The 12,387-nt window shown below is 38.1% G+C and overlaps 1 protein-coding gene across 1 annotated transcript in view; it reads right to left on the bottom strand.

Annotated features, from left to right (window-relative positions):
* LOC125106964 (NKG2-A/NKG2-B type II integral membrane protein-like) overlaps positions 1-9,931 on the bottom strand; it is a 29,841-nt gene extending 19,910 nt beyond the window's left edge. Inside the window, exons 1-4 of the mRNA XM_047741526.1 lie at positions 9,782-9,931; positions 9,294-9,369; positions 8,828-8,881; positions 7,953-8,104 (exon numbers count right to left, since the gene is read on the bottom strand). Of these exons, the coding sequence (XP_047597482.1) occupies positions 7,953-8,104; positions 8,828-8,881; positions 9,294-9,369; positions 9,782-9,931 (432 nt within the window). The remainder of the gene's footprint in view (positions 1-7,952; positions 8,105-8,827; positions 8,882-9,293; positions 9,370-9,781) is intronic.
* Between the last annotated feature and the right edge of the window lie 2,456 nt (positions 9,932-12,387).

The following is a 12,387-nucleotide window of genomic DNA, read 5'->3' as shown; positions in this document are numbered from 1 at the left end:
GGTAATAATATCCTCCACCTCCTGCAGCCTTAGACCACATCATCTACCACAGAATCCGTATCTACCTTGCCCACTATTTAGACCAGAGGAGGATACAATCCTCAAAACAAAGGAATGAGAAGGCCCAGGCCTTAAATCCTGTATAGAACCAATCTTCAAAATACATCCAGACACATACTCCACGTATATTCATTTTTTATAAAGGTGCCAAGTCCATTCAATAGGAAAAGGACAGGATCTTTCATAAATGGTGATGGGAAACTGACTTTCCACATGTAAAAGAATAAAGATCAGGCTAATATGTACATCATGTACAAAAGTTAACTCAGAATGGACTGAAGACCTAAACATAAGATGTAACACTATTACATTCCTTGAAGAAATCATGGAGAAAAGTAAACATTATGTTTGGCAATGATTTATTGGGTATGCCACCAAAACCTCAGACCACAAAGGAAAAATCCCCTGTAGGCAAATGTGGAACATCAAAACATTTTTGTGCATCGAAGGGCGTGATCACCAGAATAAAAAGACAGAATCGAACAAAATGCTTGCAAATCATACATCAGAGAAGGGGTTCATATCCAAAATATATAAGGAATACAACAAATCAGTAAAAACAACAAAACCAAATAACCCAATTAAAAATAAGCAAAGGTGGGGAGCCTCGGTTGGTCAGTCATTAAGTGCCTTCCTTTGGCTTGGGTCATGATCCCAGTGTCCTGGGATTGAGCCCTGAGTAGAGCTACCCCTCTGCAGGAAGCCTGTTTCTCCCTCTCCCACTCCCTTGTGTTCCCTCTCTGTGGTCTCTCCCTCTGTGTCATGTAAAATCTTCAAAAAAATAAAATAAAATAAAAAATGAGTAAAGGAGTTGAATAAACAATTTTTTCCCAAAGAAAAAAGACAAATGGCCAAAAAGCTTACGAAAAGATGCTTAATATCCCTAACAATCAGAGAAATGCAAATAAAAACCACAATGTGATATCTCCTCATACTCCTTAGGATGGGTACTATAAAAAAAAAAAAAATGTCAATGACAAGGTGGAAAAAGAGGACACTTGTATACTGTTGTTGGAAATACTAATTGTTCAACCATTGTGAAGAAGTCTATGGAACTTCTTTAAGAAATTAAATGAATCAGTAATCCCACATGTAGGAATATATCTAAAAGAATTGGAAGCAAGATCTCAAAGAGCTCTCTGGGCACCCATGCTCACTGCAGCATTATTCACAAGACCAAGTGGTAGAAGCAGCCTACATGTCCACTGAGGGAGGCATGGATCAAGAAAACATAGGACACACAGAACAACATAATAATATTCAGCCTCAAAAAGGAAGGAAATCCTATCACATGAGTGAAAGTTCAGGACTTTATGTTAAATGAAATAAGCTAGTCACACACACAAACACACAGACACACACACAAGATACATGGTTCCACTTATATGAAGTATCTAAAGTAGTCAAACTGAGAGAAACAGAAAGAATGGTGATTGAGGGGAAAGTATAGAAAAGAAATTATTGTTCAGTGAGTAGAGAATTCCAGTTTGACAAGGTGAAAGTTCTGGAGATCTGCTGGACAACAATGTGAATATACTTATTGTTCCCAAACTGTGTGCTTAAAGTTGGTGAAGATGTGTGGTATAGTTAAATGTAATGTAAGATGTGAGACAGTGTATGATTCCCACTAGATGACAGTCTGGAAAAAACTAACTCTGGAGACAATGAAAAGATCAGTGCTTAACAGGGTTTAGCCTGAAGGAAGGATGGATAGGTGAAGTACAGAGGATTTTAAGGCAGCAAAACTATTCTGTATAACTTCATAATGGTTGATACTTGTCATTACATATTTCTCCAAAATCATAAAATGCACAATATCAAGTCCACTATGGTCTTTGAGTGATAAAGATGTGTCAATATTGTTATATTAACTGAAGCAAATGAACCACTCCACTAAGGGATATTGAAAATGAGAGTCTAGGCACAATGCATGCAGCAGCAAGAGAAAAACTAGTCATTACATTTAGGAAAATAACATATTAGTCATATCTAATAGATGAATTATTGCCAGTAACAATGAAGAATAAGAGACAAGAAAGGTCATTCAGAACTGGAAGTACTGAAAAAAAAAAAGAAAAAAAAAAAAAAAACAAGAAACAAAACAACTTTGCTCGTATACAAAAACCTCAAACATCCAAACAAACAAAAGTAAAAAGAATTGTCGAACAAGAATTATAAATCCAACAAAACATCTTTCAAAAAAGAGGGTGCATAGAGGTACCTGGGGGGCTCAATAGGTTGAGTATTTCAGTTGATTTCAGTTCAGGTCATGATATCAGGGTCGTGGGATTGAGTTCTGTGATAGGCTCATGTTCAGGTCATGATATCAGGGTCGTGGGATTGAGTTCTGTGATAGGCTCCATGCTCAGCGTGAACTTTGCTTTGAGACTTTTTCTCCCTCTCCCTCTGCTCTCCCACATTCACCCTAGTTCTCCCTCAAGTAAATAAATAAATCTTAAGGAAAAAAAAAAAGAAGGTGCATAAAGACCCCAAACAAACACAAAACTTAAGAGAATTTCTACTTAGTAGAAAAATATTCTTCAAGTTAAATGTAAATGATGCTAGATGCTAACCCATATACACAAGAAAGAATAAATCAGTGGAAATGGTAAATATGTCAGTAAATTTTTAAATCTGTGTATATTCACTTTTATTTGCTTTAAATGATAAGATTATTTAAAGCCATCATTATAAGACTATATAGTTAGATGTATACCAGATACCTTATTATCTTTAGTATTTGTTATTTTTTGTGTGAAATGTCACCATGAATGGTTCATTTCAAGTCACTAATATGAAATCATGAACACAGTGTAAGAAAAGACATGTGTAATTGGTGTTCAGAAACCAGTGTCAGCTGGCTTCAGTACAACATGGTTAGAAGTAGAGATTTCTGGCTCTATCTGAAAGTGGAGTGTTCCTATAAAAGTGTACCTAAGCTGAAATGATGTAAATCGAAGAAAAAAAAATCACCATTAATTTATATGGAAAAATTGTTGAGCATTCCCTGATCCAAACAATAACTTCTCGGGTTTTTGTGATGCCTTAAGACACATCTTGCTAATGGTTACACAAAATAAACTAAGATGAAACACAGGACTCAAAACACCATTCCAAGTTATGCTTGTTGGGAGATGCTGAGTATAGATTCTGAGGAAGGATCCTGACGGGGTCACTCTCCGTGCTTGGGGTGTGAGCTGCCTCTATAACAGAGAACCCAGCACTAAGCACAATTTTCACCTTTTGTTTTTTGCCTAAAAGCAAAAATCCCCTTCAGATTTCTGTTGCTCAGCAAAAACGGATATTACCCTAGGTTTTTCATAAAAATAAAGTAACATAATGCAAATGTTTGGAAAAGCTGAGGCATACCTGTAATAATTAGGGTCAGGAAATGGGTTATGTTACTGTCCATTTAATATATCTTATCAGAATTTAGTCAGAATTCATTTGAAGTAGATGGCGACCAGTTAATAATATATGTGTGAAGAGTCCCATCAGCAAGATGGAGAACTAGGAGGTCCCAATGCTAATCTGCCTCACAACAAACAAGAACAATCACTAACAACATACTAAAAACAGCTCAGGAAAAGCTCTAAATAAAGAAGCAGCAAAAACCTGATAGAGCTCAAAAGTCCAGGATGGCGCCACAGAGAGTAAAGTAAGCATTTTGCTTGTATTCCCCGACCCTCCATTTGGGAGTGATTGACCCCTGCAGGAATCCCCTCAGAGGAAGTCACCACATGGAGAGAAGGAGAGCAGGAGAGTCCAGGAAGTTTCACCTTCGGGGATGTCTGCAGCTTTTGCATCATAAGTGCCGACCAATGCTGATCCTGATTGATGGAACACCCCAGAGGACCCCACGCTCATCTACTCCCAGAGGCTGGAGCTGTTGCTACTGTGAGACCTGCCTTCAGGGACCCCAGTTGCTACTATTAGGTTTGGGCACCATAGCATCTCAGCATATATAAGATTAGAGCTGCCTGTAGGTTTTGCCCCCCACGGTCCCAGACTGGGGCTCTGTCTCAGCATTACTGAGGTAGGGTAGCAACCTCTGCTACCCTAAGCCCTGCCAACAAGTCCTAAGACATGCTTTGGCAGCCAACAGGGGTAGATGCTGCTGCTGCGCTGAGTCCCACCCACTGGGTCCATGTCAAGCCTCTGGGTCTTCACTGTAAAGGTGCTCCTGCTGCTCTGAACCACACCTCTATCCCAGGCTTGGACTCTGAACTGCCATTGCTAAAATCAGGTTGCTGCTGCTAGGACCCTTTCCTTCACCTATGGAAGTTCAATACTGACTCATCATTGCTCAGGCTTAGCAGTCAGTGCCTTGAGCCCCATCTCTTAAGCCCCATAGCAGGGCTCTGATTCCTCATTGCTGCTACCATACTGTCACATCCCAAGACACTCTTTCAGTTCCCATTTCACAGCTTAAACTGCCTTTGGAGGCTATGCTGGTAGAGTCCATGACCAGCTCTCTAGGTCCTGACACATGGCTATGACCAGCCAGCACTCGGTCAAAGTATAATCTAACATAATTACAGTGATCATACTGCAATACATAATGTATCAAATGAACACAATGTATGTCTTAAATTTATAGACTACTATATGTCAATTGTATTTCAATAAAAACAAACAGGAGATATATTTCCTACCAAGGAAATAGTTTAAGAATATAGGTAAGTAAAATAAGCCAAGCAGAGAAAAACAATTTTCATATGGTTTCATTCATATGTGGAACATAAGGAAGAGCAGAGAGGACCACAGAGGAAAGAAGGGGAAAAAATTGAATGGGAAGAAACTGGAGAAGGAGACAAACCATGAGAGATTCTGGACTCTGGGAAACAAACTGGGGTTACAAGGGGATGGTGGGGGGACAGGGTAACCAGATGATGCGTATTAAGGAGGTGTTGTGATGAGAGCACTGGGTGTTATATGCAACTAATGAATTGTTGAGCTGTTGCGGTTAATGTAGAACACAAAATCAGCCATAATACCTGGCTTAGTAAAATGCTAACACAGAGGCCACTGAGGGTGAAGGAATTTTTCCAAGAAGGGTGTGGGTCTTTGGAATGGCAAGGCCTGTGTGACCACTCTGATGTTGGAATGCCTGGGGGGTTGCCTTCTGGAAGCTTTCTTAGCCCAAACAGCTGCTCTGTGATGTATGCATTGTCCCTTAGGCTATGTTTAGCAGAATTCATAGAACATGCAGATTAGCATATCTCATCTTTCCTGTAAACAGATCCTCCTACTTTCAGTAAGACCCCTTGTCACACATCCTGTGCCTAAGAAACAGTAATATGGATTTGTGATTATACTGAAGGACCAATAAAAGTGGGAGCAAAGAAGAGCAAAGGATCTTCATCTCTGAGCATTGACCCTTTCGCCTTCTCCTCTCTTTCAAAGCAAAATTTGGAGTAATTTTTCATCCACTGGTACAGGGATTGCTGGCCATTCCCAGCATTGAACCTACATCAAAAACTAATGGTGGGGCACCTGGGTGGCTCAGTGGGTTAAAGCCTCTGCTTTCGGCTCAGGTCATGATCCTAGGGTCCTGGGATCGAGGCCCGCATTGGGCTCTCTGCTCAGCGGGGAGCCTGCTTCCCCGTCTCTCTCTGCTTGCCTCTCTGCCTACTTGTGATCTCTCTCTGTCAAATAAATAAAAAATCTTAAAAAAACAAAACAAAACAAAAACAAAAAAACTAATGGTGTACTGTATGTTGGCTAACTGAACATTAAAAAAAAAAAGAGTAGAACTAAGACATTAATAGAGGAATTAAAATGGAACACTAAAATAATATATACTTAATACAAAAGATGTCAGATAACTTGGGAGGTGAAACCAAGATATAATAAATAGCAAAATGACATATCTAAATCCAACTATCCCAATAATCACACTCATGTGAATTACATATTTTATTCAAAAATAGAATTATCATCTCGAATAAAAAAGTGAGGTCCATCTACATGCTTTATGTAACGGGCACACTTTAGAGTCAAAGGCACAAATAGGTGTAATAAAAGATTAGCAACAGATATACCTGACTAACAGTAACCTTGTAAGTGAACAAAAATGGCTATTCTAATACCAAAGTAGCTGTTAAAACAAGAGCTATTACTAGAAATTAAAAAAAAAAAAAGATTTCAACATGTTAAGGCTGTCAACATGAGGAAGATAAAGCAATGATAAATATAGATTATTCACCTGACAACAGAATCCAGCCCTCAAATTCATGAAATAGAAACTGACAGATTTGGAAGGATAAATAATTCAATGAGCATAGTTGAAGATTTAAAAGTTCTTCCAGCCAATCACCAAACCAGGAGCCCTATGGAAGACCGTCAAAGCATGGGAACCAGCTTGACATACCTGACATATATGGAAAGGAGTCTAGGCCATAAATAGAGATTAAACATTTAAAAGATGTAAAATTTCAAAGTGTAGCCTCTGAAGACAAAGGAACACATTAGAAGTAACAACAGAAAGAAATGTGGGAAATTCCCAAATATGTGGAAAGTAAACCTTTTCTGAAAATTTTCCAATTCAAGGATGGAATCTTTGAAAATATCTTGCACTGGATGATACTAAACTGAGAACATACCAAAACTCTTATGGGGGAACAAAAGTAGTGTGCAAACACAATTTGTAGCTTTGTCATTTATACTCAAAAGGAAGAATCTTATAAAATGCATGATCTGAGTAGCTCCCTCTCAAGAAACTATAAAGAAAAGAGCCAAATAAAATTAGAGAAAGAAGATATGATAAACATGTACTTAGTTGAAAGGTGATTGTGAGATATGTGTAGTAGAATGACTCATGGTATACCCAAATGGATCAAAATGGAAAAAAAGATATAAAGGCTGGGATGAGTGGGTGGTTCAGTTGGTTAAGGGTCTGACTCTTGTTTTCAGCTCAGGTCATGAGATCCAGCTCTGAGTTGGGCTCTGTGCTCTGCAGAGTCTGTTTGAGATTCTCTGCCTCTCCCTCTCCATCTGCCCTTCCCAACTCACTCTCTCATTCAAATAAATAAATAAACTATCTAATATTTTTTAAAAGACATAGAAAAGACTTTTCATAAAATAATTTTTCATAATGCCCACATTCTAAAAAGGAACTAAATTTCTGAGGCTAGATCTTCAGAAGGTTCTATTCATATAAGGCAGCAGTAGTAAAAATCCACAAACTATAGACAAATGCAATAATACACATGGATTACAAATATCATATGAGTGAAAGGTGACACACATAAAAATGCATGCTGCATGATTCCATCGATGAAGTCCAAAAATAATAAAAATATTTCATAATATTAAAGTGGGCAGGGCTCCTAGAGGCTCTAAACTTCTCTTTCATGCTCTGATTTGTAATTACATGGTTCTAGCTACTTTCAGATCAATTGCACAATCATATATTTAGTTTCCTTGATAATAATGGTAAAATTAAATAGTAAGGTTATTTCAGGCAAAAGACATCTATTGAAGCACGGTTTTCTATGGAAAGCAAGACCGGGAAAATATCAAATGTATCTTAAAGGTATAAAAATATAAATAAAAAATCACAGAGTCAAACTATGGAATACTAACAGATGTTAAAATAAATAAACTAGAAATATGAACAAAATATGGGTGAATTCTACATATATATATATTTAAAGATTTTATTTATCCATTTGAGAGAGAGATAGTGAGAGATAGCATGAGACGGGAGGTCAGAAGGAGAAGCAGACTCCCCGTGGAGCTGGGAGCCTGATGTGGGTCTAGATCCCAGGACTTTGGGATCATGACCATAGCTGAAGGCAGGTGGTTAACCAGCTGAGCCACCCAGTGCCTTCTACAAATATATTAACTGGTAAGCTTTCAATAAAACCTGGAAACATTTGAAATCTTACCATTTCTTCTTCATTCTCTATGTAGAGCAGGGTAGAGTTCTTAGAAACACAGGACAACAAGCTCTCATTCCATGATTTTCTTTCAGTGCTAATGTAATAGCAATTGTTGGAATATGTAATCCACTCTTTTGGACAATGACCACATGGATCAACTAAAGAAAGATTATGACATATTATCCAAAAAGTTCGAAATTTTAAAAATTGCAAATTTACAAATTGCATATGTATACACATATGTATATGACATATCCATGCACCCTCACAGCTGGCAAAAATAAAACACACACACACTCCCAAAAGAGTCAGGCTTCCCTCCCCTAATTTATGTGCCCATAAAAGGCAAACACAAAAAAAGCCCATTATCTACATGTCATTTGAGTCACTGAGCAAAACCACTTTTCTGGAATTATATAATGATTTACATCTTACTGTGTCGTAGCAGGAGGAAATTTGAAGCAATTGGTAACAACGGGTATGGTATTTTAAAGATTTTTTTTTTAATTTATTTGAGATAGATACAGTGAGAGAGAACATGAGAGAGCAGAAGGTCCAAGGGAGAAGCAAACTCCCCTTGGATCTGGGAGCCCGATGTGGGACTAGATTCTGGGACTCTGGGATCATGACCTGGGCTGAAGGCAGTTGCTTATCCAACTGAGCCACCCAGGTGCCCAATGGGTATGGTAATTTTAAATGAGGATTTCTTCATATAGTTGCATAAGAAGGAATACTGTCTTATAATAATTACTTATTTAACATCTATTTTCTGCATTTTATAATATATATTTCCCCTAAAACTCTATTATGATTTTGTACAGCCTAGATGGAGACAAAATATAAACTGTACTTCTATCAGAACTATGAAAATCATTACATACATTTCTGGATTCTTGTAACTGGGTACGAATTGTTCTGCTGTGGTGTTCCACTACCTAAAAATAAAAATTAATCCTTATAATAATTCTAGTTTTTCCGTTTGAAACTTGGTGTACTTTTTAAGATTAGAATATTCTGGAATAAAATTGATTTACTAAGATTAACAGTATCATTAAGATTTGAGGGTAAATCATTCCAAAACCTTAAACAACCAAACATCAGCATCTCTTAGAGTATTTTGCTCAGCCAGTCTCAAGAATTAACTTGTGTTTTTCAATTATGCATATATGTATATTTTCTACAATCATTGTATTTATACTTTTGAGAAATTCAGAAAAAGCATTCCACATTTAGTCTAAACCCATACATGAAAAAGAAAGTTACACTCCCTCATACTTGAAATGCTTAGAAGCACTGATGGTCATTAAAATGAAAAGATTTCTCATATTCATTCAAAGATTTACTCACAGGGAAGAGAACTTATCATTCTTTCTACAATATACGTCAAGACAAGGCAGGTGGTTCCCAAAATCCCAGCAAGGAGCTTCTCTAGAGATGACGGCAAATTTGTGGGGAGAGAAATGAAACAGTGAGAAAGGATGGATGGATGAACACTAAAGTTTAGACAGTTTACATACAAGAGAACCAAAGATGCACAGGGAATCATAGGTATGAACATGGACCACAAACCCATATCTACCATTGTAATCTTTCTGGCCGTATGCCATTTTAATTTTCATTAAACACAATGCTCCATGAGTTGTTGGTCAAAGCCTATGAATTACAAAAATGACTGAGTAAAGTTAGTCCTCAGATATCAATGAAAATATCCTATTCCAACTTCAAGCTCTAACCCACAAATGAAAAATATGTGAGATCATTCCCTACTCTTCCCCACACATCTGCACACCAAGTTCACATCATAGAACAGTTGTGCCTTATGCCTTACTGTGTGCTTTATTTTTGCATGGGTAGTTCTTGTCATTCCCTTGCAGGTCTTCAGACATATTTTGAAGATTTAATTCTGCACAGATGATTTCCTGCTCAGTTACTGAATTAGAGCTTTTAGTGCCCTTACCTTTCGATTGTTGTCTTCTTGAGTTCATTTTATTTTTTTTTAGTTTTTTTATTTTTTCAGCATAACAGTATTCATTATTTTTGCACCACACCCAGTGCTCCATGCAATCCGTGCCCTCTACAATAACCACCACCTGGTGCCCCCAACCTCCCACCCCCCACCCCTTCAAAATTCTCAGATCGTTTTTCAGAGTCCATAGTCTCTCATGGTTCACCTCCCCTTCCAATTTCCCTCAACTCCCTTCTCCTCTCCATCTCCCCTTGTCCTCCATGCTATTTGTTATGCTCCACAAATAAGTGAAACCATATGATAATTGACTCTGCTTGACTTATTTCACTCAGCATAATCTCTTCCAGTCCCGTCCATGTTGCTACAAAACTTGGGTATTCATCCTTTCTTTTTTCTTTTTTTTTTTTTTTTTACAGCTTTATAAACATATATTTTTATCCCCAGGGGTACAGGTCTGCGATTCGCCAGGTTTACACAATTCACAGCACTCACCATAGCACATACCCTCCCCAATATCCATAACCCCACCCCCCTCTCCCAACCCCCTCCCCCCATCAACCCTCAGTTTGTTTTGTGAGATTAAGAGTCACTTATGGTTTGTCTCCCTCCCAATCCCATCTTGTTTCATTTATTCTTCTCCTACCCCCTCAACCCCCCATGTTGCATCTCCTCTCCCTCATATCAGGGAGATCATATGATAGTTGTCTTTCTCCGATTGACTTATTTCGCTAAGCATGATACCCTCTAGTTCCATCCACGTCGTCGCAAATGGCAAGATTTCATTTCTTTTGATTGCTGCATAGTATTCCATTGTGTATATATACCACGTCTTCTTTATCCATTCGTCTGTAGATGGACATCTAGGTTCTTTCCATAGTTTGGCTATTGTAGACATTGCTGCTATAAACATTCGGGTGCACGTGCCCCTTCGGATCACTACGTTTGTATCTTTAGGGTAAATACCCAGCAGTGCAATTGCTGGGTCATAGGGTAGTTCTATTTTCAACATTTTGAGGAACCTCCATGATGTTTTCCAGAGTGGTTGCACCAACTTGCATTCCCACCAACAGTGTAGGAGGGTTCCCCTTTCACCGCATCCTCGCCAGCATCTGTCATTTCCTGACTTGTTAATTTTAGCCATTCTGACTGGTGTGAGGTGATATCTCATGGTGGTTTTGATTTGTATTTCCCTGATGCCGAGTGATATGGAGCACTTTTTCATGTGTCTGTTGGCCATCTGGATGTCTTCTTTGCAGAAATGTCTGTTCATGTCCTCTGCCCATTTCTTGATTGGATTATTTGTTCTTTGGGTGTTGAGTTTGCTAAGTTGTTTATAGATTTTGGACACTAGCCCTTTATCTGATATGTCATTTGCAAATATCTTCTCCCATTCTGTCAGTTGTCTTTTGGTTTTGTTAACTGTTTCCTTTGCTGTGCAAAAGCTTTTGATCTTGATGAAATCCCAAAAGTTCATTTTTGCCCTTGCTTCCCTTGCCTTTGGTGATGTTCCGAGGAAGATGTTGCTGTGGCTGAGGTCGAAGAGGTTGCTGCCTGTGTTCTCCTCGAGGATTTTGATGGATTCCTTTCTCACATTGAGATCCTTCATCCATTTTGAGTCTATTTTCGTGTGTGGTGTAAGGAAATGATCCAGTTTCATTTTTCTGCATGTGGCTGTCCAATTATCCCAACACCATTTATTGAAGAGGCTGTCTTTTTTCCATTGGACATTCTTTCCTGCTTTGTCGAAGATGAGTTGACCATAGAGTTGAGGGTCCATTTCTGGGCTCTCTATTCTGTTCCATTGATCTATGTGTCTGTTTTTGTGCCAGTACCATGCTGTCTTGATGATGACAGCTTTGTAATAGAGCTTGAAGTCCGGAATTGTGATGCCACCAACTTTGGCTTTCTTTTTCAATGTTGCTTTGGCTATTCGAGGTCTTTTCTGGTTCCATATGAATTTTAGGATTATTTGTTCCATTTCTTTGAAAAAAATGGATGGTACTTTGATAGGAATTGCATTAAATGTGTAGATTGCTTTAGGTAGCATAGACATTTTCACAATATTTATTCTTCCAATCCAGGAGCATGGAACATTTTTCCATTTCTTTGTGTCTTCCTCAATTTCTTTCATGAGTACTTTATAGTTTTCTGAGTATAGATTCTTAGTCTCTTTGGTTAGGTTTATTCCTAGGTATCTTATAGTTTTGGGTGCAATTGTAAATGGGATGGCCTCCTTAATTTCTCTTTCTTCTGTCTTGTTGTTGGTGTAGAGAAATGCAACTGATTTCTGTGCATTGATTTTATATCCTGACACTTTACTGAATTCCTGTACAAGTTCTAGCAGTTTTGGAGTGGAGTCTTTTGGGTTTTCCACATATAGTATCATATCGTCTGTGAAGAATGATAGTTTGACTTCTTCTTTGCCGATTTGGATGCCTTTAATTTCCTTTTGTTGTCTGATTGCTGAGGCTAGGA

Source organism: Lutra lutra, chromosome 8 (assembly GCF_902655055.1).
Source record: "Lutra lutra chromosome 8, mLutLut1.2, whole genome shotgun sequence".
Lineage (NCBI taxonomy): Eukaryota > Metazoa > Chordata > Mammalia > Carnivora > Mustelidae > Lutra > Lutra lutra.
Note: the sequence above shows the minus strand (reverse complement) of the source record. Positions and strands in the feature narration are given on the sequence as shown.